Source organism: Ovis canadensis, chromosome 1 (genome assembly GCF_042477335.2).
Source record: "Ovis canadensis isolate MfBH-ARS-UI-01 breed Bighorn chromosome 1, ARS-UI_OviCan_v2, whole genome shotgun sequence".
NCBI classification, from domain to species: domain Eukaryota; kingdom Metazoa; phylum Chordata; class Mammalia; order Artiodactyla; family Bovidae; genus Ovis; species Ovis canadensis.
The window spans coordinates 19,623,937-19,642,686 of NC_091245.1; the positions used below are offsets into that span (position 1 = coordinate 19,623,937).

Below are 18,750 nucleotides of genomic sequence, written 5' to 3' on the forward strand. Positions count from 1 at the left end.
TTTCCTAGCTGCACGGGGTCCCTCCTGGCCCACAGCCTCAGTGCCCACTCCCCATGTGCTTGGGGCTAGGTGAGTGCCAGCCTCCTCCCCCATGCCCAAAGGGAAGTGGGTACTAGTGTCCACAGGCTCGGCTAGGGGTAGATAGAACCAGAGCCAGCCTGGGCCAACCCCACCTCGCCACCAGAAGGAGAAGCCAGTGCCAGTCAGGAGGGTCAGAGGTCACACTCATGATCACTCCTGGCACTTCCCTCCTAGAGGAATGCAGCTCAGCTCAGAGCGGGAACTCTGAGCAAGAACAGAAACTCCCCTTCATTGGGACTTCTCTGCACATCTAGGGGACACCAAGGAGGGTGGTGTCAAACTCCACCCAGCAGCCTGGTCCCTTAAGCAGCTCCCCACTCTCAGAAATAACCACAACATTCCATATTAGATAGGGAGGAGGAAGGAGTATTGAAGAAAGAAAAGAACAAAAAGAAAAGAGAACAACAAGATGGAAAGAACAGAAATGAGAAAAGAAAGCAGAAGGGATGGCGTCTGAGGCACAGGAGAACCCAAGGACACGTGGAGAGGGGCTCAGATACAGTACCTTTTTCAGGTTAATCCACTGCTTGAAGTAATCTGCTACTGGCAAGCCCAAGTACTGGCACTGTCCTGGGAGCCTGAAGAAAGAGAAGGGGGAGAGAACAAGTTGAGCAACCCATGTCGCAGGTACGGAGTCTTAAGACAGGAAATTAAACAGAGTCTATAAGTCAGAGAGACCCCCAAAAGGCTAACAACCCACCAACCATGGGTCCTACCCCACCCAAGAAAGGCACCCCACCTTCAGCACCCTGGACACCGGGCTCCAGCTGCAGTCTTCAGATCCAAATGTGAGAACCTGGAGACTATTCAAAATAATATCAGACACACTGCTTTCTGATGGCCTACGATATTGCTAAGGTTCTTACTTACATTTTCACATTAATTCAGGGTGATGCTGGGAGGTGGTAGATCTGTACACTTTATAGATGAGAAAACAAGAGTCAGAGAGGCTACCCAAGTCCCCACAGCTAAAACACGATAGTGTCAAGAGCTGAACCCAGGTCTGTCTCATGCAAAAGCCTGTGTTCTTTTCAGTGCAACAGGATGTTGTCATTTTGTTACAGAGACAGGAGGAGAGAGGAAAAAGAGAACATGATTTAGAGACAGCTGGGCAGGGCCTTTGCCTCATATTTAAGTCTCTAACAATAAACTTTCTGTGATAGAGAGGAGAGAGATAAAAAGATGTCAGAATGTAAATCGAGAGTCTTCTTGATTTTTCTCTAAATTATAATTTATAAACTCTCCCCTTCTAGCTGATGATGCCATTTTGCCTACACAAATCCATTCAAACAAATACTTATTAAACACTGATGTTTAATAAGAGTCAGGCAATCAGGACTCAAAAAGTAAAACTTAACTCCTGCGCAGGAGGGACTCACAGTCTGTTCAGCAGAATGAACAGTAAAAGAAATAGATTACAAGCCTTAAGTTAAAGCATTGGGGTACATGGAAGGATGGAAGAAGATACAAGAAATATCAGCTGGGGACGATCATAGTTTTCTTGCTAAGAGGAGTTTGGCCACAGGCAATAGAGAGCCTCTGAAGAGTTGTGATTTACAAAGGTAGTTCCGGGGGCAACAAAAACAATACATTACAAAAGCCAAGTAGTAGCCAGGAGACTAGACAGTAGCCATAGAGACAGTGAGCAAGCAACAGAGAAAAAGAGATGGAAAGGAAATCTTGGTGAGCGAATGAGAGAAAGTGGTAGAACCCAATCCAGAGGCAAGTGGCTAGACCAGCTTTGTGCTTTTGTGCTTCTTACTGAGACAAAGTTAGGGGCACAGAGAGCATATGTGACAACGCAGACGAGACTAACCAGCATTTAGTAGTTTCATTACTGTTTTTAAGTCCTCTTCATACAGTATCTCCCTAGACGAGGCATCATCCCACGGCCTTCCCTCTACTAGCCCACCGGATGGAGGCATGAGTTTGGGAATGCGAATTGAGACGTATGCCTGACGCCTGCTAAGCACTCAATATCTGTTGAGTTTGAGAGCCCTAGGAGACATCTGGCAGTGGAATGATGTCTAAGAGGCAGATGGATATCCCGTTTTGAAGAGAGATCTGGCCTGGAGATACAAACTGCTGAATCACTCGTGTAACTTAAGTAAAATTAAAGCCACGAGAGAAGACAAGATTACCCAGGAAGACTATGGAATGAGAGGAGCAAGAGCGCCCAGGTTAATGTCTCACAAAGCTCAGTCAGTGAAGAGTCCACCTGCAATGCAGGAGATCCCGGTTCGATTCCTGGGTCAGGAAGATCCACTGGAGAAAGGATAAGCTACCCACTCCAGTATTCTTCCCTTGTGGCTCAGCTGGTAAAGAATCTGCCTGCAATGTGGGAGACCTGGGTTCAGTCCCTGGGTTGGGAAGATTCCCCAGAGAAGGGAAAGGCCACCCACTCTAGCATTCTGGCCTGGAGAATTCCACGGATTGTATAGTCCATGGGGTCGCTAAGAGTCAGACACAACTAAGTGACTTTCACCAATGACAATGACCACCAAGCTTTGCTGAGCTAAAATGAAATGAGGCCACCTGTACCAGATCACCACCAGAGACAAGGAACTCACTACCACACACAGCAGTCAGCTCTAATTGTGGACTCCTCCAGTTAACAGAACATCCTTCCTTAATGCTAAACTTTAATCTGTCTTTTGTAATTTCCACCCACAAGTCTGAGGCATGTCTTTAGAAACTACAGAAAATGAGACTTCCATCTCTTCCTTGCAGAACCTCTCAAGACGCGCCAGCCTAGGGAGCTTCCTTCCAAGTTCCCTTCTCCAGGTCACATAGCCTCAGCTCCTTCGAGATAACGTGCCATGAGGCAGGACTCACCCAATCCACCTCCATGCCCAGAGGGCAAGGCTCCTTGTATCAGAGAGCCAAGGTAACACATGCTCTTTGGACCCTATGTCACATCACCTGGGGCCTCCCCGGTGTCTCAGATGGTAAAGAATCCACCTGCAATGCAAGAGACCTGGGTTCAATCCCTGGGTCAGGAAGATCCCCTAGAGAAGGGAACAGCAACCCACTCCAGTATTCCTCGGTGGCTTCCCTGGTGGCTCAGACGGCAAAAGCATCTTCCTACAATGTGGGAGACCCAGGTTCAATTCCTGGGTTGGGAAGATGTCCTGGAGAAGGAAATGGCAACCCACTCCAGTGTTCTTGCCTGGAAATTCCCATGGACGGTGGAACCTGGTTACGGTCTACAGACTACAGACCATGGGGTCCCAAAGAGTTGGACACGACTGAGCGACTTCACTTTCACTTTCCAATATTCCTGCCTGGAGAATTCCATGGACAGAGAAGGCTAGCGGGCTACAGTCCGTAGGGTCACAAAGAGTCAGACATGACTGAGTGACTATACTTCAGACTTCAGATCACCTGTGGTCAACCTAAAGGATGATGAAAGCTTACCCTTTCTGGAATAATTGATTTTTGAGCCTAAAAAGCAAGTTATTAATGTCAAATGCCATAAAGCAATCAAGTAAGAGAGAGATGAGAATAACCCAATGAATTTGGCATCAGCGGGCTGGTAGGGACAGAAGGCAGCAGATGACGTGTTGAAGAGTGAGTAGAAATAAACTGGAGATCACAAGCAGAAACTCCCTCTTGAGGAGGTTTGGCAACAAGAATCCACTTGAAATGACTGTTTCTACCCTAGAAAGTGTTAGGGCAGTCAACCTTCCCTCCATTGCTCTTCAACCGTTTGACAGACACTAGCTTTTTCTGCTTTATTGACTACGCTGAAGCCTTTGACTGTGTGGATCACAATAAACTGTGGAAAATTCTGAACGAGATGGGAATACCAGACCACCTGACCTGCCTCTTGAGAAACCTTTATGCAGGTCAGGAAGCAACAGTTAGACCTGGACATGGAACAACAGACTGGTTCCAAATAGGAAAAGGAGTACGTCAAGCTGTATATTGTCACCCTGCTTATTTAACTTATATACAGAGTACATCATGAGAAACACTGGGCTGGAAGAAGCACAAGCTGGAATCAAGATTGCCAGGACAAATAGCAATAATCTCAGATATGCAGATGACACCATCCTTAAGGCAGAAAGTGATGAGGAACTAAAAAGCCTCTTGATGAAAGTAAAAGAGGAGAGTGAAAAAGTTGGCTTAAAGCTCAACATTCAGAAAACGAAGATCATGGCATCTGGTCCCATCACTTCATGGGAAATAGATGGGGAAACAGTGGAAACAGTGTCAGACTTTATTTTTGGGGGCTCCAAAATCACTATAGATGGTGATTGCAGCCATGAAATTAAAAGACGCTTACTCCTTGGAAGGAAAGTTATGACCGACCTAGACAGCATATTCAAAAGCAGAGATATTACTTCGCCAACAAAGGTCCGTCTAGTCAAGGCTATAGTATTTCCCCTGGTCATGTATGGATGTGAGAATTGGACTGTGAAGAAAGCTGACCACCAAAGAATTGGTGGTTTTGAACTGTGGTGTTGGAGAAGACTCTTGAGAGTCCCTTGGACTGCAAGGAGATCCGACCAGTCCATCCTAAAGGAGACCAGTCCTAGGTGTTCATTGGAAGGACTGATCCTGAGGCTGAAACTCCAGTACTTTGGCCACCTCATGCAAAGAGTTGACTCATTGGAAAAGATCCTGATGCTGGGAAGGATTGGGGGCAGGAGGAGAAGGGGATGACAGAGGATGAGATGGCTGGATGGCATCACCGACTCAATGGACGTGAGTCTGAGTGAACTCCAGGAGTTGGTGATGGACAGGGAGTCCTGGCGTGCTGCAGTTGATGGGGTCGCAAAGAGTCGGACACGACTGAACGACTGAACTGAACTGAAGTGGGAGTCAATGTCTGTGTTTTAGGCTGCTAGTAGAGTAAGCACTTACTTTTCTAAGACCTGAAATACCTTACCATGGGGAAGGTTCCTCTCCACACCCAGATGATACAGTGACACTAACTACAACCAGTCAGTTTCCTGGGAGGGAAAGTCTGGCTGAGACCAAGAGGATGAAGGGGTATCCAGGTAGGACGTCTCCATGTGGGAACCAATGACCAAGATTATAAGGAAATGAGGCAAGATTCTGAAAGACAAAAGGTAGCTTTAGGAACTAGAATGTGGTTGCCTAAGACACAGAACTGTAATGTTTGGGAAATTTTCTTATTCCCTTCCATTTTTCTTTCATGTTCCTTATCCTTGGTGTTTGTGAAAATGCTTGCTCAGGTCAGCTACTTTTAAAACATCACATTTAAGGCCTGTGAGTGAAGGGGGCCACCAGAAGCAGCAGAATCTGCAAAGAAGCACATCAGGGGACTGGCCGGGAAAAGACAAAGGTCCGGGGTCACCTATCACGCTCCCCAGGCACCCTCTGGTTCATTTAGTTGACCCAGGCCAGGAGTGCTCCTGGCTGTGGCGGGCCATGGGAGAGGAAGGGCTCCCCCTTCAGCAGGATTTCAAGGGCAGATGTCAGCTGTTGGCTGTCAGACAGAAAGTGTCCTCTACCCAGGCAGGAAGTGTCTCACAGGATCCTGCCTGGTTCTCTTGAAGGAGGACAGGCTAGACAGATTGTCAGGCTGAAGACGCAGCTTCAGATATGGTTCGGCAGCATCTGGAGTGCTGCCTGGGCTCCTTGGCTAACTGAAGCAGAGAGCGGCAGGACCATCACCCTCACTCAGGGCTTGTACAGTCACTTGTGGGTATACCTGCCATTTGTAGACTCACAGGCATTCCAGTTGTCGAGTCCTCCAGCTGATGGAAGGTCCTAGCTCTGTGACTTCAAGACGCAAGCAGTACGCCTGCTACAGGTGTGGCAGGACCCAGGCCTGTCTTCACAAGAAACATAGAGCTATATGCCAGAACTTGAACTCCCAGGTGCCTCATGGGAAGACAGCTAGCTACACATCTCTATGACAGAACCCTCGCCTAGCTCAGAGAGCACCAAGAGAAACCCCATGAGGAAGGGTAGGTTACAGTAGCTGTCATCCCTTCATAAAAGAGGAAACTGATGCCCAGAGAAGAAAAAGGATTTGCTTGATCAGACAAGAAGCCAAGGGCAGAACCAGAAATGGGATCTAAGCCTTCTGACTACACAAGGCATCAGTCATGTAGATGCAGTCTTTACAAGTCCCTAGGAAGGCAAGGTCTGGGTTCACAGGGGCAGGTAGCACAATGGTTGGTGCTCAAAGTCACTGCTGGGTCCACAGTTCTTAGGAGCATAAGGCTACTGTCAGAGGGTACTAGTGGGCACGTGGTGCCACTAATTTGGAAAAGAAAAAGGTGAAAGTGCCCCTGGCACAAAGGGCCTGAATGCTGTGAGTTTCTACCAGACACTGATCCCAGGAAAAGAGCCACTGGCAGTGGGCCCTGGACTAGCCTACGGGCATGAACGTGCAGGCAGGTTTATGGTGCCCAGGCCTCCATGCAGCTGGGATCACTGGGCACAGAGCTCCTCAACTGCCCAAACATCATCTGGCCATGCTTATTACTGCTGCCCAATGAAATTTTATGCACCAAGTCCACAGGTGTGATTTCCCCTTCTTTATGAGGGTCGGAATGACATCACTGATGGCCAATAGAAAAGAGCCAATTATGTCCAGGCCATAAAAAGGAATGGGAATTTTTTTTCAACCAAATCAAAACTTCCTTCAGCCTCATGAATGCAAGGGGCCCTCTTTAAGGAAGCCCCCCACCCCAGTCCTTCCTGTGGGCTCTAAAAGGGATATGATTGCTTTCCAAATACTATGGGGCCTAAGGGCCAGGGAGGGGCTCCGCCTTTGGAGTTTACCATGGGGTTCGTCTCTTATCACACTGGCCCCCTAGGGTCATCAGAACAGACCATGAAACCTTCCCCTCTGAGGCCTGACTGGCTCCCTGCTACTCCATCCAGGGGGAAGTCAGAAAAGATGGGGTACTCCTCAAGTTCCCTTACCACTTCGGCTAAGTAACAGAATGCAAAGAAAGCCCTCTTCTACTTAGAAAGAAGAGTATGGGAGGAACAAGGGTATAAGAAATAGCCCCCTCAATAAGCATATAGCACAGAGCAAAGGGAGCCCCACCACCTGCAGCCCTGCGCTAGGGCTAGGCCCAGACAGCCCTGATGGCAAACAGGTGTGACCAGCTCGGCGCCAGCCAAGGCAGGGGACTGGCTCATTAAGGGAACGCCACCCTCGCTAATGGGTAAACGCGGGATGAAGCCATTGTTAGCAAGAGCTCAGCTTTGAAGACTGGGTGACACAGAGCTGGGGGGCTCTGCTGGAACTGCCTGGCCTCAGCGGAGGGGGCCAGCGGCATCCATGGAGGTCTGACAAACAGACTGGCAGACACCACGAGCCAGGAGCAGCCAGAGAGCAGGCACCAGTGCTGGCAGAGATCACGGACACTCTTCCTTCTGGGTTTCTTTCTCTGCAAGTTTAGGGACATGCAGATCACTCTCAAGCCTTTAAGAGGAGGAAGTCAGCTGAATCTAAGGGCTATGTTTGACCCCTCTCTGCTTCTCTGGAAAGGCTGTGGGACCCAGATCTCAGAGTGATGTAGGCTGTCATTTTTTGCACCCAAGAGCACATTATCGCTCACCTGCAAGGGCAAACTATTTTGTTCTATCTGATATGCAGAAAAGGGGACGTGTGGAGGTGCAGAGGCGAAGAGCTGGGAGAAAGGCCCTGTCTTCTTTAAAGTCATCTCAGAGCACAGAGGCACGGAAGGCAAGCCTGGGGAAAGCGGAGGCTGCACACCCAGCTGACCGGTCAGAGAGGGAGCTCCTGTTGAGGGATCACCTATGAGGGGCTCTACTCTTGCTCATTCTGATGCAAATCTTCCCACAGATGCTGTCACTGGCCGTCCTGCACCTCGGAACGCATTTCCTAGGCTTGTCTCCAAGTCCCACCGAGGCTGAGCCTCAGGAAAGGTCCCCTTCCCCTGGGCCCCAGTCTGGGAGTTCTAGTCAGAGCCCCACAGTCAGCACAACATGCATCTGCATCCAGCTCAGGCAGGCTACCAGAGCCCAGGCAGCACTTTGCTGGGGACGCAGCTCTTTGTCTCTCCTGTTCCCATTTCCCCACCCAGAGGAGATAAACAGACCCCAGGTGATAAACGGCCCACCTTTCATGATCACTTTTCCTCAAGTTGAGGAGAGTAGCTGGTGATGGATGGGTTAGAATTTGGTTATCAGAAAGGGCTGTCAGCCAGAGGTGCCTATCTCCTCCCCCACTACACGGGGCATCATTATGCTGTGGCATCGAGGTAAAATATGAGCAGGGGGAGAGAAGGAAGCAAGGAAGGCTGGGCTTCCTTCCCTGTGTGGGGAAGCCAGCTTCCCACAGAGCCAGCCGAGCTACAGTGAGAGCAGGCACGGGGCTGGGACCTTAGTTATCTGCCCATGACACCTTTTATCTCTGCACAAATTGGTCCTTCCGCCCCCACTGCATCCTCTTAGACAAACAGAGGCAGGCACAATGTGGCACCACTGCAATCACGTAGCAATTTAACCCGAATTAGTGAGAGGGTCAAACCAGGAAATAAGGGTTTCTCATTTCAACAGGTTCCTTAGTCTCTGCTCAGAACCACCACGCTACAGGAAGGAGGAGGGAGAGAAAGGAGACTCATAATTGAATTCACTCACTTGGCCTCTGCTGATGTATAAAAAATTAATGCTAGAGCCTCGTACTTATCAAAGCCGGCCAGTCTCCATCTCACCTGCGAGACACACCATGGTAGAAGACACAGCCCAGTTACTCCCGGCCAGGCAAGGACAGGAAGGGAGAGGAAAGCAATGCCTTGCACCAGCAACGCCTACTAGAAACCTAGGCTAATGTGTGGGGTGTGGGGGAAGGAGAGGGGCAGCGAGGGTATAGGAGGTGAGCACATCAAAGACAATCCTGGACAGTTCAAGAACACACTTCAGGGCTTCCCTGGTGGCTCAATGGCAAAGAATCCACCTGCCAATGCAGGAGACATAGGTTCGATCCCTAGTCTGGGAAGATTCCACACGCCGTGGAACAACTAAGGCCGTGCGCCACAGCTACCGAGCCTGCATTCTAGCGTCAGGAACCACAACCACCAAAGCCCAAGAACCCTACAGCCTGCGCTTCGCAACAGGAGAAACCACTGCAGTGAGAAGCCTGCACGCCGCCCCTGCTCACCACAACGAAAGACAAGCCCGCACGGCAGTGAAGACCCAGCAAAAGCAAAGCTAACTAATTAGACAAAACAAAGTCCACTTCAGTCCACAGAGAGAAAAGACATTCTGGCTCCACCCTCCACCAGGAGATGGCCAGTAACCCCTCTCTGTCTGTCTGTCTCTCTCACTCACACACACAAACACACACACCCAGCTCTGTGCTGAAAGTTATCACTGCCTCTCCCCGTCCCCCACAACACACACCTATGCTGAAAGCGAGAAAGCCAATGGGTATACACACACACACACAGAGCTGTACTGAAAGTTAGTAACCGCCCCCCACCTCTCTCTCTGTCACACACACACACACACACACACACACACACACACACAGAGCTGTGCTGAAAGTTAGTAACCGCCCCCCACCTCTCTCTCTCTCTCTCTCTCTCACACATACACACACACACACACACACACACACACACACACACAGAGCTGTGCTGAAAGTTAGTAACCCCCCACCCCTCTCTCTCTCACACACACAGAGCTGTGCTGAAAGTGAGAAAGCCAAAAGGAACGCACGCACGCGCGCGCACACACACACACAGAGCTCTGTGCTGGAAGTGAGTAACCCCTCTCTGTCTCTCACAAACACACACACACACACACACACAGAGCTGTGTTGAAAGTGAGGAAGCCAACATGAATGTACACACACACACACTCATGCACGCACAGCTGTGCTGAAAGTGAGGAGGCCAACAGGAGTACTGACAGCATTGACAAGGCTGAAAAAGCAGGGAGTGGAGGAGTCACCTCTGCTCCCCAATCACTTCCCCCACTGCAGACCCTGGAGCTAGAAGGGCCCCTGATGGGGGAAAGGACCAGGTCTGTGGTTCTGCCGCACTAGGAGAAAACTTGGTCAAGTGACCATGTGTCCCCGGGCAAGTTATATCACCTCCATGACCTGCTCTGTGAAGGTTAAAGGAGCCGGCCAAGGGAAACACTTCATAAATAAGCACTTACAGGAGGGATCCCAGCTGTAAGGAGGTCAGCTGAGACCAAACCTGCAACTGCCTCTGGAGACGCTTCCAAGCCACCTGCATTGAGAAGACAGTGCCTTGGGCAGGGAAAGCCTCCTGGAGAAGTTTTCCAGGGATGACAGTCAGGGAAATCCAAAACCACCCAACAGCTGCCAGAATGAATTCCAAGAAGCTTGGGGATGAGGGGAGGACTTGTGGACAAGAAGGCACCTTGGTACTCACTCTCCAAATCTAAAAATTCAGCATGCACATAGGAGGCAGCAAATGCCAAGGCTCCAGTTTACACACAAAGTGGGAGAACTTTCTACTTCAATTGAAACCACATATTTACAAGTATCACTGAGATCCAGGGCCCTCAGGGGGCAGGGGCCAAGCCACCGTGATTCCTAGAGATGCAGAGCTTTCAGGACCACCTAGGAGATAACCACAGGATGAATCTAAGGATCACTCCAGGAGAGACTACTGCGAAAAGGCCATATCATTTCCGGGGATGGGAAGGCAATGCTGGGGAGCACTTACAAAGATTCAGCTTCAATCCCCTCTGCTCTCTCTCACACACAAACACACACACACACTCTCTCTCTCTCTCCCTCCCCACCCCGTCCCTCCACTCTTCTCTGCCTGCCCACAGCCCTGGGAGGATGCACTGCCGACTTCTCGGCCCCCTCGGCCCCCACACTTGCCCCCATCCTCTGGGACGGCTGCAGGTTACAATTCCAACCACAGGCTTCAGAAAGATGATACACTTGCCGGAGCCTGCAAAGGGTCAGGAGAGAGTACTGTTTGAAATACCAGCGTGACAGCTGGCTCCTTGTCTGTCTCTTCCTCCCCCACCCCCCTCCCCAAACTTGTCATGGTACAAGAAGTCTATAAGCAGCCCATCAGCTTTAAATATCAGTGTGCATGAAGCAGGAGCACGGGAGCGAGGGAGCGGGAAGCAGACAGCGTGCCTCTGTCGCCACTGCCTGTCAGGGAACACTAATGAATTTCACCACCAGCAGCCATGCCTTAGATGGGGGTGGGGGTGGGGTGGGGAGTTTTCTAGGGAGAACTCTCACAGTATTAAAACGTCTCTTCCCAAAGCCCTGTGAATAAACACCACTGCAGAACCGAGAACTATGCCTGCCACTAAGACTCAGGGCAAAGGAGGGAGAGGGCTTGGGTCGAGCCCTGAGGTCTTCCCAAAGAGGAAGGGGAGTGCAAGTGTGAGGCTGGAGCAAGCCAGCTGAGCCCCCAACAGGAGGTGACCGCCATCAACCGTATTCATCTCTTAACGGCCTTGGGATGCTTGGCTGAGAGGACTAGGAGGACAAGAAGAAAAGCCTCATGCAGGGAGAGAGTACCAGTCGGCCAGACTCACTCCCTCCCTGCTCCAACTTCCCAGCAACTTCAGCCAGCTCACTTCACTTGAGCCCAGAAGCAAGGGCTCCTAGATCGTTCCAGATCTAGGGGAGTTGGGGTGAGGAAACCAGAGTACCAGTTAGTCCCAAGAGGAAGCTACTTCCGCCACGGATGTTAGGAGCCAGAGCTTATTATGCTCTCCATTTTACAGATGAGGAATGGAGGCGGAGGGAGTAATGTGACTTTCCCAAGATCGTACAACTAGCAGGCAGCGGAGTCGACACTCAAACCCAGGTCTCTTTCACTTCTAAAGGCCCTGCTCTTTCCACAGTACCACCACCTCTCTGAGGAGGGGCTGACCACTCACTGGCTCCTGAGTGCCCTCAACTGCCAGGCCCGGCCCTGCCCTGCCCTGCCCCTCTGCTCCCTCCCCCAGAGACACATGTTCCTCTGGCTGGCATGGGCCACAGCTGCCATGCAGCACACGGCTGGGCCCCGGGCCAGGGTGAACCCAGCCTGACAGAGCGAGCCCTGGGCACGAGCCAGGCCATCACCTGGGAGTCTCCACGGCTCAGAGGGCATGGCTGCAGGCAGGAGCCTTCCCTCGGGTGCCCTCCGTACAGCTCTGATCAGCAGTGTCTGATCTGGCAATGACCTGCTGTGCAGGGGGCAAATGACATTTAATTTCCTCTCAGTTTCCCTATGGTACAGACTAAAGGCCGTCACCTGCGTCTGGGTCTGGCAGCACAGCTGGAAGTGTTCCCAGACATGCTGCTCTGGAGAGTTCCCAAACAGAAACCAGAACACAGGCGGGTGCAGAGGGACGCCCCATAGGCCAAGCTGCCCATCCTCCCAGAGAAAACCAACCTCAAATCCCCACAGGCAAGCAGATGTTCCAAAAGGTTCTGTATGTGTGTGGTGCGCCTCCCTGCGCCACGGCTTTCCAGCCCACTTGCCACCTATCTCTAGTCCCATTTCTCCCTCATGGAGCCCATATAAACAACCACACACAGCACACAAGAGCCACAAACACCCTGTGGAACATATAACATGCGCCTACCCAGTGCCACAAATACGCCACGAAATCAAATACTGTGTATCTCGCCAGCCCCTCTCCAGTGAAAGGATAAGACAGGCACGTCTCCAGAGCCTCTCCGGCTGCTGTTCTTCCAGGAAAAGGGCACCGTGCCCACCTGTGTGGCTGTGAGAAGTGCTGGAGTGGCTGCCAGGACTTGGGCAGGTGGAATGGCAGAGGCCCCAGTAGGCAGCAGGGAGTGGGGTTGGGGGAGGAGGGTGGGCAGGTGCTGGGAGGTTTCCAGCGCACTCTGGTCAGTGTCTCGGATGGTGAGCTCTTTGCTTTTTTGGCTCAGGCACTCTGTAGAGGTTTGAGCAGTCTCAAAGATACCTCACTCATCCCCCACTAGAGTCTCCATCTGGCCTATGGCCATCTTGACCCTTTGCCTGGGCCCTTGGCCCTTTGCCTGGCCTACAATGCCCTCTGGAGGCTCCACAGAAAGCATCCTGCAAGCATTCGGGATGCGGCAGGCAGCCTGACCTCTGCTTCAAGGACACAGCTGTTCCCCACACCCCGCTGATATCCTCTGCCCTGATCCCGGCTCCCCTGACTCCTTCAGAACGTGTAACCTAGCCTACAGAGTCACACTTCTGCTGGGCATTTTCAACTGTGCTCCACGGAGCTCTAGCATTCTAGGGGGGACATGGAGCTACTTTGTGGACTGGTGAGGGTGAGAAGAGGAAGAACGGGCAGGGTCTTGCCCCAGCTTCAAAAAGAACAGCTCAGCTTTCATAGATTTTGTAATATTGGGCTTTCTTTAACAACATTTTTTTTCTAAGTTTCCTGCTAAAAATACTACCCATTCGATCTCTACTGCGCTGTCTGGGTTCTCGCGGCATTCACCGTGTATCTTCTCTGCAGTGTTTGTTCTCAGGCTCCACCTTTCTTATTACTTAGCCTACACCTGGTTTTGCACATGCTGCTCCTTCTGTCCCGATCACCTGGTGGTCCCCAGAGTCCCCAGCACAGTCCTTACTGGGCCCAGAGCAACTCTCAACAGGGGCTCACTTTAGGCTCCTGCTGGAATACTCTTCCAGGACACACAGTGGCTAGTGTCTTCAATGGAAGTTTCTAACAGTATTCCTCGGAAGACAAGAGTTGCTGTGGGTGGTAACTGACATTTACAGGAAGGTCCCAGTGAAGACGTGTGGCACGTGCCACTCTTAAGTCACCAACTGCAGCACACCTGCTACCATCATCAATCATCTAAACCAACCAGGGACCAAGGAGGCTTTTGCATCTGGCCAATCTATGGGCAAAATGCAGTACATTCCAATAGGAAATACCACTCATTAGAAGTTTCCAAGCCACAGAAGCGGGACCACTGGCACACAGGACGATGCTCCTCAGCCAAGTACTCAAGAGCCTGCCCTTATAGAGGAGGCGCTCGCAGGTGCGTGCTCAGTACTGTCCGACTCTCTGCAACCCCATGGACTGTGCCCTCCAGGAGTCACGAGTCCCACAGTTCTGCTTTTCGGACTGGAAATGGGCAGAAGCCCTTGGCCCATCAACCAGGCCCGCCTCCTGGGTCTCCTCCAGCCAGCTCTGGGGAGGCGGCAGCAGGAAGGCAGGGGACTGTGCTCCTCTGTGCTGAAGCCACTTGTTAATAGGCCCCAGCTTCCCTCCTCCCCGGGGAAAAGGCGGCAGCAGTGAGCCCTCTCCCTCCCTCCACAGCCCCCCACCCCGCATCCGCCTCCCAGCAGGGCCAGGGAGGAGAGCCATTAGCGTGTGCCTCAGCAGACAATGGGGAGGAGAAGTCTCCAGAGCAAAGGACAACTGCAGCAATTAGAATGCAGGGAGGTTCAGAAGCTATTTAACTGGGTGACCCTGAGGTCGCTGCATCTGACTCCCATCCCTGGATAAATATTGTATGAGAGGGGAGGGGGGCCGGCGAGGGAGCCAGCGGAGTGCTGCTCCTCCCTCCACTCCTTTCCCCACCCGACACGGCTGCCTCCAGCCACACACACCAAGAACATTATTTACAGCCCTGACAGTCAGAGCAATCACTCTGCTAACCAAGAGGGAATGGACAAAGTCGACTTACCCAAAATTGACTATGGCAATTGAAGAAGAATCCAGGGCTGTGGGGGAAGGGAGCAGAGCCAATACTGAGATGTAAAGCTTCTCCCAGATTATGGGTCCAGCTAGCATGAATACTCTCCATCACACCAAAACCACCAGCAGGTGAAGCTGGTCCCAACTGGTAGACAGTCATCAAAAATGGAGCACTCTTCCACCATCTGGGGGCCCCATAACAGAAAAACTCCTGGATCTCACCACTACCCAGGCTGTCGCTGCTCAGTCGCTAAGTTGTGTCCAACTCTTTGCGACCCCGTGGACTGTAGCACACCAGGCTTCTCTGCCCTCCACTATCTCCCAGTTTGCTCAAATTCACGTCCGTTGAGTCGGTGACACTATCTAACCATCCCATCACACCCAGGTGTTCCCTAGCAAAGCTGGGAGTCCCAGCTACCTGCCCAGAGGAAGCCACACGCCACTTACTTATCCAGCAGGTCCCTTAGCTGACTTAGTGGGTTAAGGCCACGAGCAGGAAAGTCAGACAAAGCAGCAAGGGGTCAGGGTGGGGGAAGAAGAGGAGAGCGTCTGAGCACGGGCTGCGCCTCAGCCCCCACGTGCCGCTCCTCCAGTCCTGCTCTAATGCACCCTGACATGCCTCTGAAGACAGAGAGCTGTTTGCAGTCAGCACCGTGATTTGTTAGTAATTATTTCCATGGTGTCACATTGCTGTCACTCTGTTAACAAAGAGACAGGCTGCCTCGGGCTGCCTGCAAGAAAGAATCGCAGAGAAAAAGGCCTGTCAGGCTCCTGGGACTCTCTGGGCTGGCTGGCTTTCTTCCCCAAACCAACATCCTTACAGGCTTTGGAAGAAACAGTTTTACAGAACTATCAAGTCTGAGTCGTGTCACCCGTTAGCCAGGGACAGAGAATTTATCCCACCCGCTCACAGGCGCCCTTCCCAAAGCCCGACAGAGCTAAGCCCCCAGAGTCTACGGATCATTCAGGCATGGGCCAGTCTGCCAGCGGCAGCCTTGGGATCCCTGGCCCACACCTTCCCAGCCCTCTGCTTCCTGACTTCCTCCTCACTGGGGTGTTCACAGCTTCCTCTGTGCACTCAGGAGCCTGATCACAGTGACCAGTTTCAGAGGCAGCTGCCTAGCTGGCATGGATGGTGGTTAGGGAATACACAGTGGAAGGGCATCTTCTCTCCTTGAACCTGCCAAACACTGTTCAGGACCAAAGATGCTCAGGTGCCTGAGCACCTGTGAGGAGATCCTCTCTGAGCTGCCTAGATCGGGACAGAATCCACACTAGGAGAGCTGCTGGTGGTTTGCTTTAACACAAAGTAATGTCTACATTACCCTGGCTGGGAATTAGAGGAGAGATTGGCGAGTGCTGACAAAACAGAGGTCACTCACCTTACAGGCATGGAAAGTTGGAGATTAATTCTCTCCTCTCACAGAGGGAATCAGACTCCAGGATAGTAGAAGGAGGCGCCAATCTTGAGAAACCCTTTCACTGCCAAGCAGCAGTAGTAGCAGCAAAAAAGGATGACGAAAGCCCACAAAAGTCTGAGAGAGGCCCTGCCAAGGTGGCGAGGGCCACTGCCACTCAGCTCCTACAGAATCCCAGGGGACAAAGGAGCCTAGACAAGACTCCAAGTCTCCTGGCATCAGCGTCCAAAAGACAGGGCAGTGCTGGCTGCACGCACTGAAATGAAAGCCCCCCGAAGGCAGGACGTACGGAAGCTTTATCTCTTTGTTCACTGCTAAGTCCTCAGTACCTGGAACAGTATAAGACATATCATGGACATTCAATAAATCTGTTGAAAGAATAAATAAATGGGTGACTAGGGCTCAAAGGCCACTTCCACAGCCCTGGGGGCAGCCTCTATCATTGGGGGTTCAGAAAAGAGGGAGGCCAGTCCAGACTCCACAAGAGACAGGGAAGACCACATGTCTAAGGGGCTGGAATTAGGTTTAAAAGGACGAGGGAGATTAGGTCAAGCTGGCAGGACTAGGCAGATGCTCGTATTAGATTGAACATTCACATACTCACTTGATAAACATGAACGAAAAGACCAAAAGAAGGTATACAGTCCAACAAAAGAACACTGCAGTATAGTAATACAGTGGAATCCTACCCAGCAATAAATAGGGTGAACGGCCAACAACGACTCGGATGAATCTCTTGTATATTACATTGAGCACAAGAGTACATCTTGTATGATTCCATGTATATGAAAGCCAAAAAGAAGAAAATGAGCCAGAAGTAACGGAAGTCAGAGTAGTGGTTACCTGGAAGAGGGTAGGCATTACTGACAGCAGAGGGGCACAAGGAAACTTTCTGGGATGATGCAAAAAGTTCACCTTGATTTGGGTGGTACACAGGTGTAGACATGTATAACAATATACTGAGCTGACTATTTCACACTCGTATACTGGATGTACCCTACTGTACCTATTTCGTACTTCCATTTCTAAAAAGATAAATTTTTTTTGGTTTTCCTTTTTCTTTTTTTGGCTGTACCACACGGTATGTGGGATCTTAGTTCCCCGACTAGGGATCAAACCTGAGCCCTCTGTGTTGAAAGTGTGGAGTCTTAACCACTGGACTGCTGGGGAAATCACAATAAAAAAATTTTTTTTAAGTTGGGTCTCAAGAGTCACACGAAAAGTATCTCACCCATACAAAAATATTTTCTAGCATCAACAGTGGAAGTTCAGGAGTTCTCCCTGGAGTTCAGGACACAAGCCCCCCATTTTTCACTCTCTGTTTTCCAGAGGACATCACTTCAGTCGTGTCCAACTCCATGAGACTCTATGGACTGTGGCCTACCAGGCTCCTCTGTCCATGGGTTTCTCCAGGGAAGGATACTTGCGTGGGTTGCCATGCCCACCTCCAGAGGATCTTCCCAATCCAGGGATTGAACCTATGTCTCTTACATCTCCTGCATTGGCAGGCAAGTTCTTTACCACTAGCGCCACCTGGGAAGCCCTCGCCAGAGGACAGAAGGGCCCAAATGAATGGCCAAGGCCTGTGAAGGTCCGAAACTGTTCAAAACACAAAGCAATGCCACCTGAGTCTTACATGGAGCCTCTATTCCACACAGACTCCACAGAAGTAGAGCTGGCGCCCTGGTCAAGCCACGCCCTGCTGGTTCTGAGGTTCTCTGAAGGAGCCTCTCAGGTTCTTCCACGGAGCACAGAACCAGACTTCCAGACACGGCCCAGAAGAGCCACAGACACAGAAACAATCCGTCTTCCTGACAAGCCAGGCAGAGACCAGCTGACCCACTCCAGCTCTAGGTGACGGCCAAGGTCCGAGCGCCTACGGCCCCTCCTGCCAGCGAGGAGGAGGCAGGGAGACCCTCAGGGATGGTCGAGGGGCACTCCATCCATCAGATCGGGGGCCAGACACCTGGCAGCCACACTCACCTTAGGACCAATGAAGCAATAAAGAGTCGTCTAGTCAGCAGCGCCACAGCAGGCTCCCACCACCAGAAACATCTCAGCGCCTGACTGGCCACTACATAAACACCTCCGTCTTTTATCAGAGTTTTAACTGAGCAGAACTCCCACTCCAGGGATTCCCACAACCACTGAAGTGCTTAAGACCCTCCGACACCTTCCCAGGGAGCGAGGAGATGAGTCTGCCACTGGAGCCCTGCCACTGGAGCCCCACCCTGCAGCCTAGAAATGCCCAGAAACTGGAATACCAGAGGCTCCGTCTGCCTGGGAGGGGCTGTGCCCGCACACCTGATGGAAAAGCTTCTTTCTCCCCGAGTGTCCCTGCAGGCCGAAGGTCCCTCCAGTCCTTCCCTGGACTCAGGCTCTGAGGGAAGGCTGCAGGCTGCAGGGCCTGCCAACCCGCAGCTCCAGAACCACGTGGAGAAGGGTTGGGAGGAGCGCCAGCTGGGAGCCAGGAGCCTGCTCCTGCCCCGAGGCCCACACGCTGGAGATGGGTAATCCTTAGCCAAGCCCACCGTCAGCAGCCCCTTTCCTGCCAGGTCCCGGCCCCAGGACAGGTGCAGGAAGGGGCTCGCCCACATCTGTGAGAAGGCTGGCTCCAGAGGCCGGAGCTCTCAGGTGGAGG

The 18,750-nt window shown here is 51.7% G+C and overlaps 1 protein-coding gene across 39 annotated transcripts in view; it reads right to left on the reverse strand.

Annotated features, from left to right (window-relative positions):
• Nucleotides 1-18,750, reverse strand: part of ERI3 (ERI1 exoribonuclease family member 3) — a 132,781-nt gene that overhangs the window by 58,625 nt on the left and 55,406 nt on the right. For all 39 annotated transcript variants that reach the window (XR_011249344.1, XR_011249348.1, XR_011249195.1 and 36 more), the window contains one exon: nucleotides 587-659. Coding sequence is in view for 36 of the 39 variants with exons in the window: in XM_069553968.1 (XP_069410069.1) it covers nucleotides 587-659 (73 nt within the window). In the remaining 3 variants the exon portion in view is untranslated. The remainder of the gene's footprint in view (nucleotides 1-586; nucleotides 660-18,750) is intronic.